The sequence below is a fragment of the Castor canadensis genome, chromosome 11, assembly GCF_047511655.1.
Source record: "Castor canadensis chromosome 11, mCasCan1.hap1v2, whole genome shotgun sequence".
Taxonomy (NCBI): Eukaryota; Metazoa; Chordata; class Mammalia; order Rodentia; family Castoridae; genus Castor; species Castor canadensis.
Genome location: NC_133396.1, coordinates 105,905,101 through 105,922,524, shown reverse-complemented (window position 1 = coordinate 105,922,524; position 17,424 = coordinate 105,905,101). Strand labels below are relative to the sequence as shown.

Here is a 17,424-nt window from a genome sequence, read left to right as displayed (position 1 = left end):
AGCACGTGGCTGAGGGTATCAGGCCAGATCCGGCGGTCCGGGATTGCGGTGTAGGCCAACAGAAGCTGTTACAACTGTACAAGAAAAGAAATTCTTAGCCCCAACGAACAGAGATTGGAAACTAATACTTTAGAAAGGACCTCGGTGCAACTGCTCCCGCCCCGCGCGGCTCGGCCTCGCAGGCGCGGCTTTGTGCTGCGGCGGGTCCGGGAGGCGGGCTCGGGGCGGAGTGGGGGCGACATACGTCAGCGCGCCGGGGCTGGCGGGCTGGAGGCCGGGAGGTTCCCCACACTACAGAAAGTACGTGTATCTAGGTGGGCGGCTCCAAAGCTCAACTCATGAGTTGCCAGGCAACAGCCATTCAATTCGGTTGCTGGGACACGCGTCACCATAGCGACGACTCCGCGCCGTTCAGTCTCAGTATTTAAAGAGCAAGCGCGCGCAAGGCCCTGGCGTCGGAAAACGGCCTTCCGGGGCACCACGGTCTCCCCCTTCCCCCCTTAACTATCCCCTTCATCCTTCTGGACACCAGATATCTGGCCGGCCTCTAAGATGAGCCTAACTCTCCAACGCATCCCCGGTCCTTGGGCCCCGCCGGCTTCAGGTAGTGGGGAGCGGGATCCCGGGCTCCGGGCGGGCGGGAGGGACGGGACGCGGTGCAGTGTTGTTCTTTCCCCCACCAATATTGCACTCGTCCCGGCCTCCGGCCCCCTCGGCCCCCCGGTCTCCCCCTCATCCCAAGTGGGGCAGCCCCTGCCCTTCTGGTTTTCGATCCTTGCTGGAGTGTCGCCGCTGCCACCGTGAGTAAGTGGGGCTGGAAGGACGTCAGCCATCCTCCGACCAGCACCCTATCCTTCACTTAACTCTTATCTGGCACCTTTCCTACCCGCGTCCCAAACTCAGCCAAACTTTTCCTAGATCTCTAACTTTCAGCCTTTTTTTTCTTAATCCCTCAGGTTCCTTCCTGTTTTCCCAACCTATTCTAGAAAATCCCTAAAATAAGCAATTGCACTGGCATAGAAAACAACTGGAATTTTATGGTAGCGGGCTGTTATCTCTCGTGGGGTTAGTACCTGAGTAACACCCCTTGAAAATTTCCCAACCCCTGAACAGCGGGGTCAGTACCCCTCTGGGGCTGAACTGATGGGTGCCAGAAAAGGGTCTGTTTGGCTGAGGGGCTGTAGTTTAGATCCCAGGGTCTCCAGAATGGACCCTAAGGCCAAAGGGTCTCTGAATCCACTCAGAATCAGGATTCTGAATCCGCTGGCCACCTCCTCACACCCTTCCCTGGAGCAGCTGCCTCCGGAATGGCTCAAAATCCTCGGGCACTGTATCTGAAGAAGGGTGAATAAGTAAGGTCAGAGAATGTGGCTTTTCCAGGACATGAAGGGTCAGGTTGATCTTGGTCTAGATCCTCACCATTGCATCGATACTGGAGATTGGACCAAATGATGTTTTCTTGGGAGAAGCAGAATACACCAAGACGCCCCCCTCTCATGGATGTGTCAATGATCACCCCAGAATCCGCCACTAGCTGGGGACCCTCATAGAGCTTCACCCTGTCCAGGATAGGGGTGTCCATTGGTGCCAAGGTGTCAATGATCATTGAGCAACCATGACCCCTTGATGGCCTTGCTCATCTCCAGCCCCCCTTGAGCTCACCAGGCCTGAGAGAGAAGGGAGGGTAGGAAGGAAAGGGGAGGGAAGAGGGGTGCTTTTCTCAGGCCTGGGGCCCCTAGCTCTTTGTCCAGCCCCTTTTGCATCTCAAAGCACCAGGCACATTCCAAGCCAGGATTGGGTTGCCATGACGATGAGCACAATGGGCTGGGGGGTGAAGTCACCCTCTTCCCAGGCTCTATTCCACCCCCCTTTATCCCCTGCCCTGGCGCCCCACAGTCCCAGGCACCTTAAAGGGGAATGAACCCAACCCCTTAGACTCTGGGCTCTTGGCCATGGAAGGGTCCAGCCTTTAAGCAGATCTGTTTCCCCTCCCTTCCCAAGTCATCCCCACCAACTAGGGGCACTTGTGGGAGGAAAATGCAAACTTGTGGACAAAATGCTGAACCAAGAACCCTGTGAGGTCTGGGTCTCTGCCCTACTGTACATGATGATCCCTTCCAGGTCAGAAGCTGATACAGCAGGTTCTGGGCTATACCACTTAAGAGGCTGGAGGTATCCCTCTACAGACTGCCTAGGTTTTGGAGGGAAACTGTAAAGAGCATTTAGCTCAACACCCTTGTTTACATAGGGCAAATGGGGCACAGGGGAGGAATGATGTGCCCCGCACCCTCTACAGGTCCTTGTGTCTGATGAAAAGGGAGATGGAGGGAGGTGGCTACAGTCCTCGCCCATGGCACCAAGGAATTGAGCAGAGGGGAGATCACTGGTGAACCCAGCTACAGAGGAAGGAAAGGATCGAGTCTGGGGTCCTACCACCACGGAGGACTCAGGCCCTCTTCTCACCGAATGTAGCCAACTTGGGGCCGGTGAAGCAGCTGCCAACGATAAGAGGTCTTGTCACGCCAACCTACATTTCGTGGATCAGTCCACAGCAGTCGTACCTGATCAGGGGTGTGGCCAGTATGCCACAAAGCATTCCGAAGGTGCTCACCTGGGCCAGACACTGATGTCACTGCCTGGGGGGGGTCATTGGCAAAGACAGTGGGTCAACCACAGGACCAGAGAGAAGGGCAACAAGAGGTTGGTAAGTACAGGTGACAAAAGGACTCGAAGGAGGTCAGAATTCTCTGGAATCCCACAGAGCCAACCTTCAGGCCGGACCTCTGGGTAAGAGGGTGCCCAATCAGGCAGTGGAGGAGGCCTGAGGATGGACAGGAAGAGTTTGGGAAAGGGCCCTTGGTTGGAGAAACTGGGCAGCTGGATACCTTGAGCTGCAGCCCAGGCTGGGCAACAGCCCGGAAAGGTGTGGCTTGCCAGTAGGTCTGTTCCGTTTGCTTCCACATGACCACATAAAAGCGGCCACTATCCTGGTAACTGAAGAGAAAGCCTGCGTAGTCATCATCAGTTACTGTGTTCACGTGGAAGGTGCCTTCAAAGTCCACACCATTGAAGGCTGTGTATCCTGGGGTGGGGGGTGGGATAAAGGTCAAGGGCAGTGAAATTACTGGTGGCCCACTGTGGGGTGGCTGCTGGAGCTTACTGTGGGGTGGGGATGGGAAGGGATGGATGTCTGCTGTATGTGTAGTCAGCTGGCCCCACTACCTTCTCTCTTGCTTTTGCCTATCCTCCCCATCTGTTTCTTCCCCCACCTTCTGTTCCTTCCATTTGGAAATTACATACCAACTGCCAGGCCAGGGTCACTGTTCATGGTCTGAACGATTTCCATGCCCTAAGGTTGAGTAAAGAAAAAAGCCCTGATCCAAATGCTGCGGTATGTGCCCTAGGCCCACCTGCTGGTCTGGTCTGACAGCACCTGCCCTGCTCTCAATCTTTCAGCTTTGAGTACCTGATTGAGCACGACCCAGTTTGGGTCAATCTGAGCATCACCCTCAGGGTCCAGGACGACGGTCTGATAGGCTCGAAAATCCGTGAGGGTTACCTCTGCACTTTCAGGACACACGTCCAGAGGATCAACCACCGCATCGTTGTCAAAGTCATCCTCACACACATCACCAATGCCATTGCCTGGTTGGAACAAGACTAAGACTCAAAAAGGCCAACTGCCATTGGCCAACACTGTCACCTCTTGGGTCTTGCATTCGTAACCCCTCTCTACCCTGCCCTTCCTCACTTCCCTGTAGGACCTGCTGCCTCTCCTTGAGCAAAACCTATACTAGTCCAGTCCTTTCTGGGGCCCAACCTTACCATCTGAGTCCTTCTGATTGGGATTGGGTACCAGGCGACAGTTATCAGGACCAGGTGGCACATAATCTGGGACACCATCGTTGTCATCATCTCCATCACATTCATCTCCAAGTCCATCATTGTCTGAGTCCAGCTGGGAGCTGTTCGGCAGTTGTGGGCAGTTGTCCTTGGTATCCTGATGCCCATCCCCATCACTGCTCAAAAGAACAGGCATCAAATAAAGGCTTGAAAGGTACCTCCCATCTTCTGTGTAAGAGACTCTGGGGCCTACTCTCCCACCCAACCAGGTGCCTTGCAGTCAGCCAGAAGACTTATTAACTAAAAGTCCAGCAGTAGGAATGGAGGGACTGTGAGAATGACTTCCTGCCCAATAGTGGTGGATTACAGATGCAATTGAGAATGTACTAGAGGAAGTGCTGGGGGCATAGCTAAGTGGTAGAGCACCTGCCTGGCAAGTCCAAGGCCCTGAGTTCAAACTCTAGTACCACCAAAAAAAAAAAGAGAGAGAGAGAGAACGTACTAGAGGAAAGTAAAACATCCCCTGAAGACCTTGCATCTCTTGGCTCAAGATCCTACCTGTCTTCATTGGTGTCACAGACATCCCCCACGAGGTCGCTGTCTGCATCTGTCTGAGAGAGAGGGGCCTGATCTCACCATCCTCTTGATAATTCTGAAGAGGATGACTACTTCCCATTCAAATGGTTGGGGCTTCATCCACCAGTTCACCCACCCCTCCCCTGCCCTTGCCATTCCCCTGTACCTGGGTAGGATTGCTCATTTCAGGGCAGCTATCACAAGCATCCCCCACTCCATCCTCATCCCTGTCAGTCTGTAATGGGTTGGGTACTTTAGGACAATTGTCTAATCCATTGGGGATACCTAGAAGACATGGGAAGAACAAGGTCATCATTAGAATGCATCATGCTTTCTCTTCTAGGCTGGTGAAAGTCCTGAGCTTTGTCTCCTCACAACCACTCGAGAAATCTGCTTGTACCTTGTCTAACCCTCTAGACCACACCACACCTAATCCTACTCCCCACCTCACATTTTCATCAACAGCTGCTGCAGGTAATCCCTTCACCCAGACCAACTCCCACAGGCCTACCTTCCTAGTTCTCACTGACTTCCCAACCTCCCTGCCTCATCCCTACCTCTATTCAAGTCTGATAGGTCTCCCAGCCATCCCTCCACCCCAGGCTGCACCATCCCCATCCACGTCGTTGTCACAGGCATCTCCTTCTCCATTGCCATCTGTGTCCTTCTGGTCATTGTTGGGAACATTGGGGCAGTTGTCACAGGCATCACCAAATGAATCTGTATCTGAGTTTTGCTGATCCTTGTTGGGGAACAGTCGGCAGTTGTCCTGAGCAAAGGAGTGGGAGAAGGGTCAGGGGTTCCCCAAACCCACCTTGTTTCTATGTCCCTGTCTGAGATAACCACACTGTGACAGTCCTTCTGCTTGGTGCAGTTCCAGCCACCCCTCCTTCACGTAGTCCATCTTATCCTAGGCACCAGGTTCAGGCCTCCCTAGTTTGGAGTCCTGTGGTCCCTCCTAGAGAACTGCCAAGGGCCAAGGAAAGGCAGAATTATGGGATGCAACAAGAGAGACAGAACATGAAGACAGCAGAGAAGCTGGAAAAGACAGGACAGTCAGGGAGCTACCTCAACGTTCTTGATCCCGTCCCCGTCAGCATCATCATCACACTGGTCCCCCACACCATCATTGTCAGCATCTTCCTGCCCAGAGTTGGGTGTCAAAAGGCAATTGTCCTGAAGTTCAGGGAAGGAAGAGGATGGATGAGTTCTAGCCTAAGCTAGCCTGGGGCTCCTCACTGTACTCTGGACCCTGGTGACTGCACCTGCTTGCAATGTTTGTTGTTGTCCATGCAGGGAAGTGCCTGGTCCGGGTAGCCATCAATGTCCGTGTCAGGTCCACACACATTCCCGTTCCCTGCCCAGCCCACATTACACTGGAATACACAAAAGGTAGGAGTTAGCAGGTTGGGCTGGCTCCCCACCCCCACTATTCTCTCCACTCCATGCTCTATTCTCCCCACTAACCAGTTCCTGGGCCCTGGCCCACCTCCCTTTCCCATCAAGGCCCTCATCCCAGTCCCTAAACATGTTCACTAGCCTCATTCTTTCAGATTCCTCCCCTTTTTCTTCCATGACCCAAACTAGCTCACCTGGCAGGACACTGCACCGTTGCGTTCAAAAAGACAGTGAGCATGGACGTGACAGGGGCTGTGGGCTGGGCTATGGCAGGTCCTTGCTGGGAGGCAACCTTGACTCTGGTTGCCCAGGAAACCCAGGCGGCAGGGACCACATTTGAAAGATCCCTAAGAGTGGGGAAACTGAATCAGGAAAGAGAATGAACCTGCCAGGCCTAAGGACCAGCACCTTCCCTATGGAGTGTAGGACGGGCACTCACAGCCACACCAGGCCATAGTAATATCTCCTTTAGGTTCTCAGGACAGTATAGATAATAGCCCCATTTTCTCAAATGAGGAAGCTGAGGCTCAAAAAGTTTAAATAACTTGCTAAAGGTCACAGCTAGTGACCAGAATTCCCAGCGAGGTCCACGTGAATACCTACTGTGAGCAGTGTGCCCTAGGGAAGGAGGAAGGGCAGCAGGAAATTGAAGAGGGGTGGGTTACCCATTTCCATCTCCCCATACACAGGCAGGGTGTTCAGCTCACCACAGTGTTGGTGCAGATGGAGTTTGGGTCACAGCCACCATTGTTACCATCATTGCATTCATCAATGTCATTGCAGACCTGAAAGGGCAGAGTCTGACTGGAACCAGATGTCTGGTAGGTCTCACAGATACAGAAGCGAGTAATGATATGCCCAGACTAAAGTGACACAAAGCCAGCCTCATCCCGCTTATCACAAGGATTTTATGACCAACCCAGAAGCCCCTGGCCTTGTTTATACAGACGACTCAACCTGACCTGTTTGCTGGCCCGGGCATAGTCGATGCCTACACCAGACACCCGGGTGCCCTTGTATCCTCTAGGACAGGCCTCACAGTGGAAACCAGGCATGGTGTTGATGCAATTGGAGCCCGGGAAACAGGGGTCAGCATGAGCACACTGGTGACCAGATGAGAAAGCAGAGATCAGTCCTGGGAAATCAAGGCCTATGATCCTAGAACCATTGCTACTGGTCTCCCTTTTGAAACTCACTCCACCCAGTCTCACTACCCTCATTCCTCTGGCTGCCATCTCAGACTTCCCTGCCACTCCCTAGCTCCTTCTCTGTGTGGTCCTCCAGTCTCTGCCTCCCTCCTATCTGTCTTTGCTGGTCTTTGACCTCTTCTAAATCCCAGATTCCTCTGCTTCTGGCCAATATTTACCTGACCCTATAAGCACCTCCTAATGCCTTCACCCCAGCTTGCTACACCCTTGTAGACTTTGCCTTCCCCCACCTCGTTGATGTCATCGCAGTGGGTGCCGTTGCCCTGCAGGCCGGGGGGACAGGGCCCACAGCGGTAGCCCGGGTACTCGTACACTTCCATGCAGTCCACGCCTCGGAAGCAGGGATTGGGGCTGCAGTGAGAACGCTGCTCGTGGAAGCCTGGGAGGTGGGCACAGTCAGCCACTCGGGGGTCATCATTCAAATTGCAGTAAGGGGAAACTGAAGCTGTCGGGTGGGGAGCATAGTGGTGCCATCTGGAGCCCTCCCCTACTCTCCCACTCACCGCACACCTGACACTCCATAATGGTGTTTCGAATGAGGGACATTTCCTTCACCTGAAGGATGGGGAGGAGTCAGCTCTCAGCATCTGCCACCCTACCCCCGAGTCTGAAGCACCCTTGGCTGGCCCACCCAAACCTGGTCTCGGATGTCATCCCGCAGCTCCACCAGGATCTGGTTGAAGAGGGTGAGTTGGGTGACCAGCGCCTTGGTCTGCTCCCCTGTCAGGGCCCAGGGTGTGGAGAGGCTCAGAACTGGGGTACTAGCCTTGGCCCCTCTTTGGACAATAGCCAGCTCCTTCCCAAATTGGATGCCCATCCCCTACCTTTAAGCCCCACCCATGCCTGACTGAAGAGGACTTAGTTCCAGGCAGCTGAGAAAGCCGGGGCCTCCGCCCCATTTCACCCCTTCCACTTCGTGGCCTACTTACCTAGAATGGATTGCAGTGCATTGGTCACTAGAGAGAAGAAAACATGGTCAGGGGGGTGGGCTGGTGAGGGGGAAGGGGAAGAGGAACAGGGCTGTAGCCTCAATAAAGATAAGATACTGCAGAGTAGGAGGGCAAAGGTGACAAGCAAACAGGACCACTTTTTGTTTTTTCCACTCTGCTGGGGATTGCAATCCAGGACCTCACACATGCTAGGCAAGTGCTGTACCACTGGCCACATCCCCAGCTGGTACCAGCTCTTTCCACTGAGTGAGACCCTCTAAGGAAGTTGTCATAGGATGTGAAAACTCAAATTCTGGTTCCCAGGCATGGTAGTAGCAGAAGGGGTCCAAGTAAAAGACTACCCAAAGCATTACATCTATTTCCTCTCCCCCTCCTCCCCCTCCAGCTTCCACTTCAAGAGCTCTTCCTTTGAAATATCTGGAAGATGTGGGTAGTTTACTTAGGTAATAGCCTTTGAGCACCCTGTCAGAAAGACCAAGCAGATCAGCCGTGTCTGGACACACTGCTGGTAGGTGACAGGTGCTAAGGGCAGATACAAAGGACCTTAGAGCAGCATCTCTGCCAAGACCAGACAATTACCTTCCTCCCACCTATCCCCCAGAGGTCCTCAGAGTTATATTCCTCTCAGATTATTTTTCTTGCCATGCTGGTAGGTGGGGTGACCTGAACATGAAGATTTTTTTTTTAATCCACACCTCTTTTTTTTTTTTTTTGCAGTACTGAAGTTTGAACTCAGGACCTACACGTCGAGCCACTCCACCAGCTCTTTTTTGTGATTTTTTTTTCCAAGATAAGGACTGGCTTTGAACTGTGATCCTCCTGCTCTCTGCCTCCTGAGTAGCTAGGATTCCAGGCGTGAGCCACCCGCACCCAGCTGACCCACACCTCTCATATAAGGGATTATGAGCCGGGTGTGGGTGGCTCACGCCTGGAATCCTAGCTACTCAGGAGGCAGAGATTAGGAGGATCACACTTCCAAGCCAGCCCCAGGCAAATATTTCTTAAGATTCTATCTCAAAAAAAAAAAAAAAAAAATCACACAAAAAAAAAGGGTTGGTAGAGTGGGTCAAGCAGTAAGAGTGCCTGCCTAACGAGCCTGAGGCCCAGAGTTCAAACCCAGTGTCACAAAAAAAAAAAAAATCATGATGTCAGGGATGAAAGATTTGGTTTAACAGGACCAGAAACACCACAAACAAGCAAGCCAAAGGAATGAGGGTTAGGGGAAGGGAGAACTGTGTTACCTGCATTGTGGATGGACTCATCCCCTTGGAATGGACACTCACTTAGGGCTCCTACTCGGGCCATCGACCCGCCCAGAATAATTTTCATGGATTCCACAAAGCCCTGAGAGGACAGCAAGAAAGGTGAGAGAATCTATCAATTCTTCCCCCAATTGATAGAAACTTTCCACAAAACTCAATGTCCCCCCTGCTCACCTGCATCCTCAGATAAGCCTTCTGTCCAGTCCTAATCTCCAGCCCATTGACCTCTGCTGGAGGAATGGGGGCCAGTGCTGGAAGACCAGCATGTTGGTCACCCAGTTTGCAGTCCACATAGAGCTGCAAGCCAGGGCTGGGTCGGGATGGTCCTCGGAGCCGGAGGAGAGCTGTGTGTGTGCGTCCGTCAGCCAGGCCTGCTTGCTGTAGATTCACTGCATGAACTTTGCCATCTTCCCGCTGATACCGCACCAGTACTGTCCGGGAGCAGAGGTCAGTATGGGCACTGCCTCCCCATCCCGTGTCCCAGTTAAGCTTTGATACCTCTTCCAAAAACTGTAACTCTAGGATTACCATCCTTTATTCAACTATGTATTTCTCACCACCTTGTACATAATAGGTATACAATAAATGTTTCCCCATTTTGGTTTAGAGACTAGGACTTAAGTTTGTGTGCATCAGAGCACTCTATCCTCTCCCAGGCTGGTTCTATGGCCACTGAACTGTCCCAGGGATCTGAGGGACTCTATCACTGCTAGGACAGAGACACCTCATCTACCCTCTGGGCATCCTCAAATATAACCTCCCATCTCTATAATTGCCAGGCCTCACTTTACTCTTTGAGTATCTCCTAAGGTATCCCTATACCGGGTGCCCCCTGGTGCCTGGACATAGACTGATAGGAGTGGGGATTAAGTGCTCAAGGGGGTCACCAATGCAGGAAAGGAGATGCCCACCAGTCACCTTTGTTGATCTTGCCCACAACAGAGGCCTCCAACCATCGAGTGTTGTCTTGGCGAGAGTAGAGGCCAAAGAGGACACCACCCTGCTTGGGGGGCAGGCGGAAGGTGGACAAAAGGTAGATGTCCCCAGCAGTGAGTAGGGCTGTTCGGATCTTCTCTGCCACAGCTACCATCTGTCGGGACTCGCCCACAGTCAGTAGGTCAATTACTGGCCAGGCAGGGGTAATCAAGGTCAGAGAAGGGAGTCTTCAGGGAGTCCCAGAGTCCACAGGGGCAGGGTATACCTAATCACCCCCAGCCCTGTTGTCAGGCAGACCATAAGTCACCTTCACAAAACTCAACCCTTTTTGGGGGAGGCTGTGTTTCTGCCCTTCCGCCATTGCCTACTATCTCCAGAGCTCTGAGAGCCTGCAGGCCTGAGGTTCATTTAGAAATACCTTAACCACCCCATAAACTTGAGATGCCCCCACCAGGTGGCGCAAGGGAGACACAGCTGGTCAGAGGCAGGAGTGGCACCTGGTGCCCACAGCACAGAAACCAGAGGCAGCTTCTTTCCACTGCTGGGTTTGGCTCATTCCCTACACTGGTCCTCCTCCTCCCATCCTGGGGGCTTAGCACACAAATCTGCATAAGACCAGCTGCCCACTAAAGGATCTGACTCCCATCTCTCCCTCTGGGAATGTGGACCCAGCTCCTCTGCCTGCTGTGTCCTGGCCAATATGTGGTTTCCCCCTCCAGCCAGTAAAGAATCTTTGCCTGTGTCATCTGCTCCAGCTACCTCTCCCACAGCCATGGGCCCATCCCACCACCAGACCTCCGGGAGAGTCCAGTCCTTTCAGTCCCCACCCCCGCCCTGTCGTTTGGCAGCCAAGAGCCAAAGGAGAAAGGGGACAAAGCCCAGGACCCACACAGTGCACCCACCTTCAGGCTACTCTCTCAGATCGTTGGGTGTCTGTGGATGCTCTGACACCAACCCAGCCACACAGCCCTAGCATCCAGCTCCTGTGTCCTCTGCCCTGGCCTCATGCCTGATCTTGGCTAGTTAGCACTCACCCACTGTGCCCGCTCCTCACGAGACCATAATTTCACCAACTCTATATAGTGTAACTCCTCCGGCTCAATTTCAGGACCCTTCCTCTCTCCCCTTGCCCACATGCTCCCTGCTACCTAGTCTTGGGGTAAAAGGTAGGAAAAAGAGGGGTCTAAGAGGATGAAGACAGGCTTACCCTGCAGGTCCTGACTGGCAGATGCGAAAGAGCAAAGAAGAAGAAGAGCCAGGGCCCACCGAAGTTCCTGCGTCTCCATGCCGCTCTGCCGGCTCACTACCCCTGGCAGGCAGGCAGGCTGCTGGGAGGGGAAAAGGCTAGGCGGAGAGCAGGAGCGGGGGGCGGAGGGACCGAGGGGAGAGTTGAAGGGGGGGGGCTAGCAGGCGGGTGGGGGGGGCTGAAACAAAGAGCTGCCAATCACCCCGGAGGCATCACCAACTCCAGGAACCAGGGCCACTGCGAAAGAGTCAGAGGCCTCCCTGCCTCCTGCTCTTCCCTAATGGACCTCTCTTCCAGGTGCCTACCTCTCCCGTCATCCACTGTTGGGGCCCTCAACATACAGCGCTACCAAATGCTACTGTTTTCTGGAAGCCACAGTTGAGGAAGGCAGGAACCTCTGGCATGGACAGTGTCAGACAGGGGCATTATTCCACAGTTGGCAGAAAAGGTTGCCAAGGGAGTGGTAAAAACTAGTTTGCTATAGTGCCCAGAGGATGCTCACATAGCATGAAGCTTGCTGCTTTGGCGGACGGAGTGCTCTTTCACTAAGTGCTCTTTTTTAGGGTGGGGGAGTTGCTGACATGTGCCTGCTCCTCCATTTTCCCTCATTCCTAGGAAAACTTAGGGGAGTCTGGAAACTGGGAGAGTCTAAAACAGTGGTCAGTTAAGTCGAAACGAAATCAATAAAGAGTAAAAGGACACCAGAAACAGGGGACCAGCGAAGAGCCAAGGACCAAACTGGGGAACACTGTATTGGCGGACGGACCATGACCCGGATGAAGCGGAGGGACACCCGAGTTCCTGTTACCAAGGCAACAGCTTTCGAGCCCCACCTCCCCTCCCCCATCCAGGCCCCAGCCCGGCCTTGCTCCGGCCGCCGCCACCGCCTCTGTTTTGTTTCCATGGCGACAGGCGGCGCGGGGCCCGCTCCAAACATAACGCTCTGTGGAAAACATGCGGCTTGGGGGGCCCCCCCGCAGCTCCCGCTCGGGGCCGGGCCCAGAGGGGCCGGGGAGCAGTCCACGCCACGCACGGTTTGGCAGCTGCCCCCAGATCCGGACCAGGAGCATAAGACCCCCCTCTCCTAAGCCCGCCGCTCCTTTAGGGGTTCGGGGCTCCGCTCAGCCGAGGCGCTGTGCCTCTCCCAGGCGCTCCTGGCCGACCGCCCTTCCCGCCTGCAGAGGCCGCCTCTGCCTGGGCATTCGGCCGCCCTCCCTCGAAACCCGCAGCCCCGCCTCCCGCTGTGCCGCTGCCTCCCGAGCCGAGAGAAGCCGCGCCTCCCCGGGGGCCTCCCCAGGCCCCCAACCCCGAGAGGACAGAGGGGCGGGGGCCGGGGGTGGGTCCTTGCGGATGAGGGCAGAAGCGCGCAGGGAGGTGCTTCCGGAACAGAGGGCGTGCAAGATGGCGGCGCCCATGGAGCTATTCTGCTGGTCAGGGGGCTGGGGGCTTCCGTCAGTGGACCTGGACAGCCTGGCCGTGCTGGTGAGGGGTGGCGCCGGCGCCCTCTGCTGCGCCTTAGAGGACTGGGGAGTGGGCCCGAACTAGCCAAGCATCGAACTTTGCTGGGCGTCCCTCGGCGGGCGCATTGGGGGAAACTGAGGCAATCAAAGACCGTGCCCGACCGATATGGGCTAAGTGCTCTGTTTTGTGGTTTCCTAGGATTCCTAGCAATGGAAATAGGCCTAATCCGGGATTCAGGAGACGGCTCTTTTAGTTCTTGCTAATCCATTTACTAGCTGTGTGACCTTGGGGCAATCCCTTCTGGATGATCTCAGGGATCCTAGGGTTGGCATTCCCGTCTTCTCAGTACCCCCATCATAAGCCTACTGCTTGTTGTGCCAAACGGTTCACAGCCAGGCTGTAGGAAGAGTTTGGAATCAGACCGGCTTGATTCGTTTCATTCATTTACCCTCTCCATGATTTTAAAAGCATATGTTAGACTTCCTCAAAATATCAAACATTGCCATGTAAAGATGAATGAAACTTAGTTCCTCAAGTTGTTTGCAGAAAGGCAGACATGTAAGCAAACAAATCTAATAAAATGTTCAGGTGTTTTCTAGTTAGGAAAAGCTTCTGAGGACAGATGTTTATTAGATGGCAGGAGAGGAGATGGAAGAATTTTCCTAGCTGACTTGTAATCACAGACATGTCCACAATCTCTCCGAGTTCTGTTTTATCTATTTGTAAGATGGGACTAGTAATAACTTTTTTTTCTTTGTGCAAAGGTGCTAAGTATAGAGCATGACACATAAAGTATTCATGAATATTTCTCTTCTTGGTTCCTCTGTGGGGCCATGCCCTGGCTTCTCTGCCTTCTGCTTCCTTCCTTGCAGACCTATGCCAGATTTACTGGTGCTCCACTCAAGGTACACAAGATCACCAACCCCTGGCGGAGCCCTTCAGGTATCCAGTGTCCCTAGGAGGGTAAGGAAGGGAGTGTGCAAGGGGAGGAGCAGGAAGCAGGCAGGAATGTGGTGCAAGTATGTATGAATAGGCAAGAAAGGATCTGGTGGACATACTTCTTTCTCAATGTCAGGAACTCTGCCAGCCCTTCGGACTAGTCATGGAGAAGTCATCTCAATACCACACAAGATCATCACCCACCTCCGAAAAGAGGTAGGTGGCTTGGATGGGAGGGGCTAATGGACTAATAGTGAAAGAAATTCAGTCAGTTCAGTGCAACACAAATTTATTGAGCACCAGACATATGCCAAGGTAGACACAGGTGACCCAGACCATCAAGGAGCACACATTTTGATGAGGAAGACACACACAAATGTCACTGTGATGCCGTAAAGCAGTTGGCTAGAGATTAAGCTCAAGGCACTATGGGGGCATCCTGAGGCCCAGTGCTTTCTGCATGCTGGACAGAGAGGAAGGCAGAGGTTGATGACACATGGATGATTAGAGCCAGGTTGGGGAATTTGAAAGAGGAGTATTAAAGAAGTGAGGGCTCTTCAATCTGTCACTTACTCCCCAGAGCAGTAAGTTCCTTATGTGTAAAACTAGGGGGCAAAGCTAGGGTGCTTTTCAAGGATTCTTTGTTACAACATTCCTGGTTCCAAAAGGGGACACTCTGCCAAAAATGGGATCCTCTTTCTATTTTCCCACAGACTAAGGAACTGATGAGTTAATGGGGGCTTGAGAGGTCTGGGGAAATAGGATCCAGATAAAAGTCAATTTCCTGGCAGGGCCTGGGCTATTGCCTTGATTCCCCATATATAAACAGAACTTTTCTTTCTTTCGTTTTTTTTTTTTTTTTTTTTTTGCGGTACTGAGGCTTGAACTCAGGGCCTATACTTTGAGCCACTCCACCAGCCCTATTTTTGTAGTGGATTTTTCAGGATAGGATCTCTCAAACTGTTTGCCTAGGCTAGCTTGGAACTGCAATCCTACTGATCTCTGCCTCCTGAGTAGCTAGGATTACAGGCGTGTGCCACTGGCTCCCGTCTAAACAGAGCTCTTCTAGTTTCTAACTTTTCTCCCAGGCTGGGGGCATGGCTCAAGCGGTAAAGCACCTGCTTAGCAAGTACTAAGCTCTGAGTTCAAACTGTATTATCACAAAAAAAAAGAAAAAGAAAAAGCAAGGCAAAGAATTTTCTCCTAAATTATTTCCTAACACAGCCACATTGAGAGAAAGAGATTATTACCACATTGCCACAGAGGAGAAACTGAGGTTTAGAGAGATTTAAGAATCATGCTCAAGAGATTATGTGGGGACAAAGGTTACTCAGGATATGGAAGGAAATGCTGAAGAGTAGACTGAAGCCTGGGAAGGTAGGGCAAGCTAAGTGCCAGGGGTATGGGTGGAATTTGTGTGGTGATGGCACCTAAGCTATGGAATGAAGTAGAAGTAGCTGCCAAGAATTAGGCCATGAGGGAACAAGCCAGGTATCCCTAAGCATGAGTTCACTGGCTCCAGGGAATGTGAGGATGACATCCGTGGTTCCTCAGGCATGGGCTAGGGCCCAACCTGCAGCTAAGCTCCGCTCTGTTAGCTTTGTGGTGTCTAGACCGGGAAGTTACTGTTAGAAAGTTGCTGTCAACAGGCGTGCTGCCAGCTTTCCGTGGAAACTCTGGGAGCTGCTCCTAGTTTGTGGCCAGACCTTCCTTCCTCCCCCCAGTGAGTACAGGACCTTGACAGCCAGTGGGCTCCAAGACCCAGGCTTTCTGCCAACAGCAACAGGGTATTGGCTGGGCCGAGGCAAGGGGCCTCAGTGGGAAAAGCTTCTTGCTTTACCTCCAGTGCACTCAGAGTATACTGCCCCACCAGGAAAGTGCCCCTGCAATAACCTAATATCTACTTGATGGATATTTCTTCCATAGAAGTATAATGCTGATTATGATCTGTCAGCTCGGCAAGGAGCAGATACCCTGGCTTTCATGTCTCTGCTGGAGGAAAAACTGCTCCCTGTACTGGTGAGTGTACCCAGACTTCCCAGCATTCACAGCCTGCAGAGGGGTCACACACACACAGGCACAGAGCAGTGCGGTCGACTCAAGCCTACCGTGTGTCAGGAAGGTGCACTGGTTCAGACTTCCTCTTCCTTCCTGCCTACCCAATCCAGATACATACTTTTTGGATAGACACCAAGAACTATGTAGAAGTGACCCGGAAGTGGTATGCAGAGACTATGCCCTTTCCCCTCAACTTCTTCCTACCTGGCCGCATGCAGCGTCAGTACATGGAGCGGCTGCAGCTGCTGTGTGGGGAGCACAGGCCTGAGAATGAAGAAGAACTAGAGAAGGAGGTAGTTCTGGGGTAGGGGGCTGTTATATGAGATGAGCCCCAAGAATGATGACCAGAAATGGGAGTGCTAAGTGGGGAGGTGGCACTGTTGCCATAGTTGCAAGCCTACCTGTCATCCCTATAGCTGTACCAAGAAGCTCGGGAATGCCTGACCCTTCTGTCTCAGCGCCTGGGCTCTCAAAAATTCTTCTTTGGAGATGCGTGAGTCTGATTCCAGGGGGGTTATGGGTAATTGGAAGAAGACACAGGTTCAGAGGTAGCTGCTGGGGCTGAGGCTGGGCTGGGGTGGCCTCTGACTCTAGACAAGAGGTCCTCAGGACAGACACTGACTGTGGTCACAGGGGGCTGTGTGTGGGGCTGGAGCTGCCTTGGTGGTAAGGAGGGTGGGGTGTGAGGGCAGCCAGGCATAGGAGGGGCCTGCAACACTGGTGGGGCACTCAATGTGCCCTTTATGCAGCCCTGGGATAGAGCCCCATTCAAGGCCAGGCTGGCGCCACCTGGAGAGCCCTTCCCATACCAGGTTCAGAACTGCATGTCCTATCTGTCCTCTGGTGGTCACCCTGCTGCCCAGACTCCCCCTCCCCCAACAAGGCTGACTTTTCCTCCAGCTCCATCTTGATCCCTCTGCCCACTTGTCTTCCTCCATTCCACCCTTCTTTTCTCTCCAGCCCCGCTTCACTGGACGCCTTTGTCTTCAGCCACTTGGCCCTGCTGCTGCAGGCAAAGTTACCCAATGGGAAGCTGCAGGCCCACCTGCGAGGGCTTCACAACCTCTGTGCCTACTGTACCCACATCCTCAGCCTCTACTTCCCCTGGGATGGAGGTAAAGAGCAGATGGGGAGGGGAGATACCCTGAGGAGTGGGCTGGGATCCAGGAACTAGCTCTCCTGCTCACATTCCTTCCTTGCCCTTCAGCCGAGGTGCCACCCCCACGCCAGACACCAATAGGCCCAGAGACTGAGGAAGAACCATACCGGCGCCGGAACCAGATTCTGTCTGTGCTGGCAGGGCTGGCAGCCATGGTGGGCTATGCCTTGCTCAGTGGTATTGTCTCTATCCAGAGGACAACCCCTGCTCGGACTCCAGGCAACCGTGCCCTAGGCATGGCTGAGGAGGATGAAGAGGAATGATTTGTCCTTATGCTCCCAGGACTGGTTTTTCTACTGTCATGCATTCCAGGGGCCCCTCTGCCTCCCCATTGTTGGTACAGCCAGAAATGGGGTGCTATCCCCAGAATAAAGCTGCTCACACTGAC

General features: G+C 53.3%; 2 protein-coding genes and 1 long non-coding RNA gene across 8 annotated transcripts; 2 read left to right on the top strand and 1 right to left on the bottom strand.

The window, feature by feature from the left end:
- Positions 1 to 296: 296 nt before the first annotated feature.
- On the top strand, positions 297 to 3,574 carry LOC141413909 (uncharacterized). The gene is made up of 3 exons (XR_012438925.1): positions 297 to 604; positions 2,297 to 2,704; positions 3,457 to 3,574. It is a non-coding gene; the product is annotated as an uncharacterized lncRNA (long non-coding RNA).
- On the bottom strand, positions 1,018 to 12,255 carry Thbs3 (thrombospondin 3). Of its 6 annotated transcripts, none has more exons than XM_020166104.2 (23): positions 11,381 to 12,254; positions 10,156 to 10,362; positions 9,412 to 9,668; positions 9,217 to 9,319; positions 7,955 to 7,981; positions 7,663 to 7,745; positions 7,529 to 7,580; positions 7,256 to 7,404; positions 6,780 to 6,920; positions 6,525 to 6,602; positions 6,012 to 6,164; positions 5,685 to 5,795; positions 5,488 to 5,595; positions 5,029 to 5,188; positions 4,586 to 4,704; positions 4,402 to 4,454; positions 3,826 to 4,019; positions 3,467 to 3,645; positions 3,301 to 3,349; positions 2,886 to 3,082; positions 2,464 to 2,636; positions 1,420 to 1,559; positions 1,018 to 1,334 (listed from the first exon to the last, which is right to left on the bottom strand). In XM_020166104.2, exons 1-23 carry the CDS (start codon positions 11,457 to 11,459, stop codon positions 1,276 to 1,278), a joined length of 2,871 nt encoding a protein of 956 aa, XP_020021693.1. In that variant the 5' UTR covers positions 11,460 to 12,254; the 3' UTR covers positions 1,018 to 1,275. The 6 variants fall into 6 exon arrangements, with proteins under 6 accessions (XP_020021693.1, XP_073904025.1, XP_073904024.1 ...); XM_074047924.1 differs by having other exon boundaries at positions 10,156 to 10,327; positions 11,381 to 11,526; XM_074047923.1 differs by lacking the exon at positions 7,663 to 7,745 and having other exon boundaries at positions 7,536 to 7,580; positions 11,381 to 12,255.
- Positions 12,256 to 12,358: 103 nt separating this feature from the next.
- Positions 12,359 to 17,423, top strand: Mtx1 (metaxin 1). The gene is made up of 8 exons (XM_020166193.2): positions 12,359 to 12,901; positions 13,753 to 13,822; positions 13,956 to 14,035; positions 15,746 to 15,838; positions 15,988 to 16,170; positions 16,294 to 16,370; positions 16,838 to 16,992; positions 17,085 to 17,423. Exons 1-8 carry the CDS (start codon positions 12,374 to 12,376, stop codon positions 17,297 to 17,299), a joined length of 1,401 nt encoding a protein of 466 aa, XP_020021782.1. The 5' UTR covers positions 12,359 to 12,373; the 3' UTR covers positions 17,300 to 17,423.
- Position 17,424: the final 1 nt, after the last annotated feature.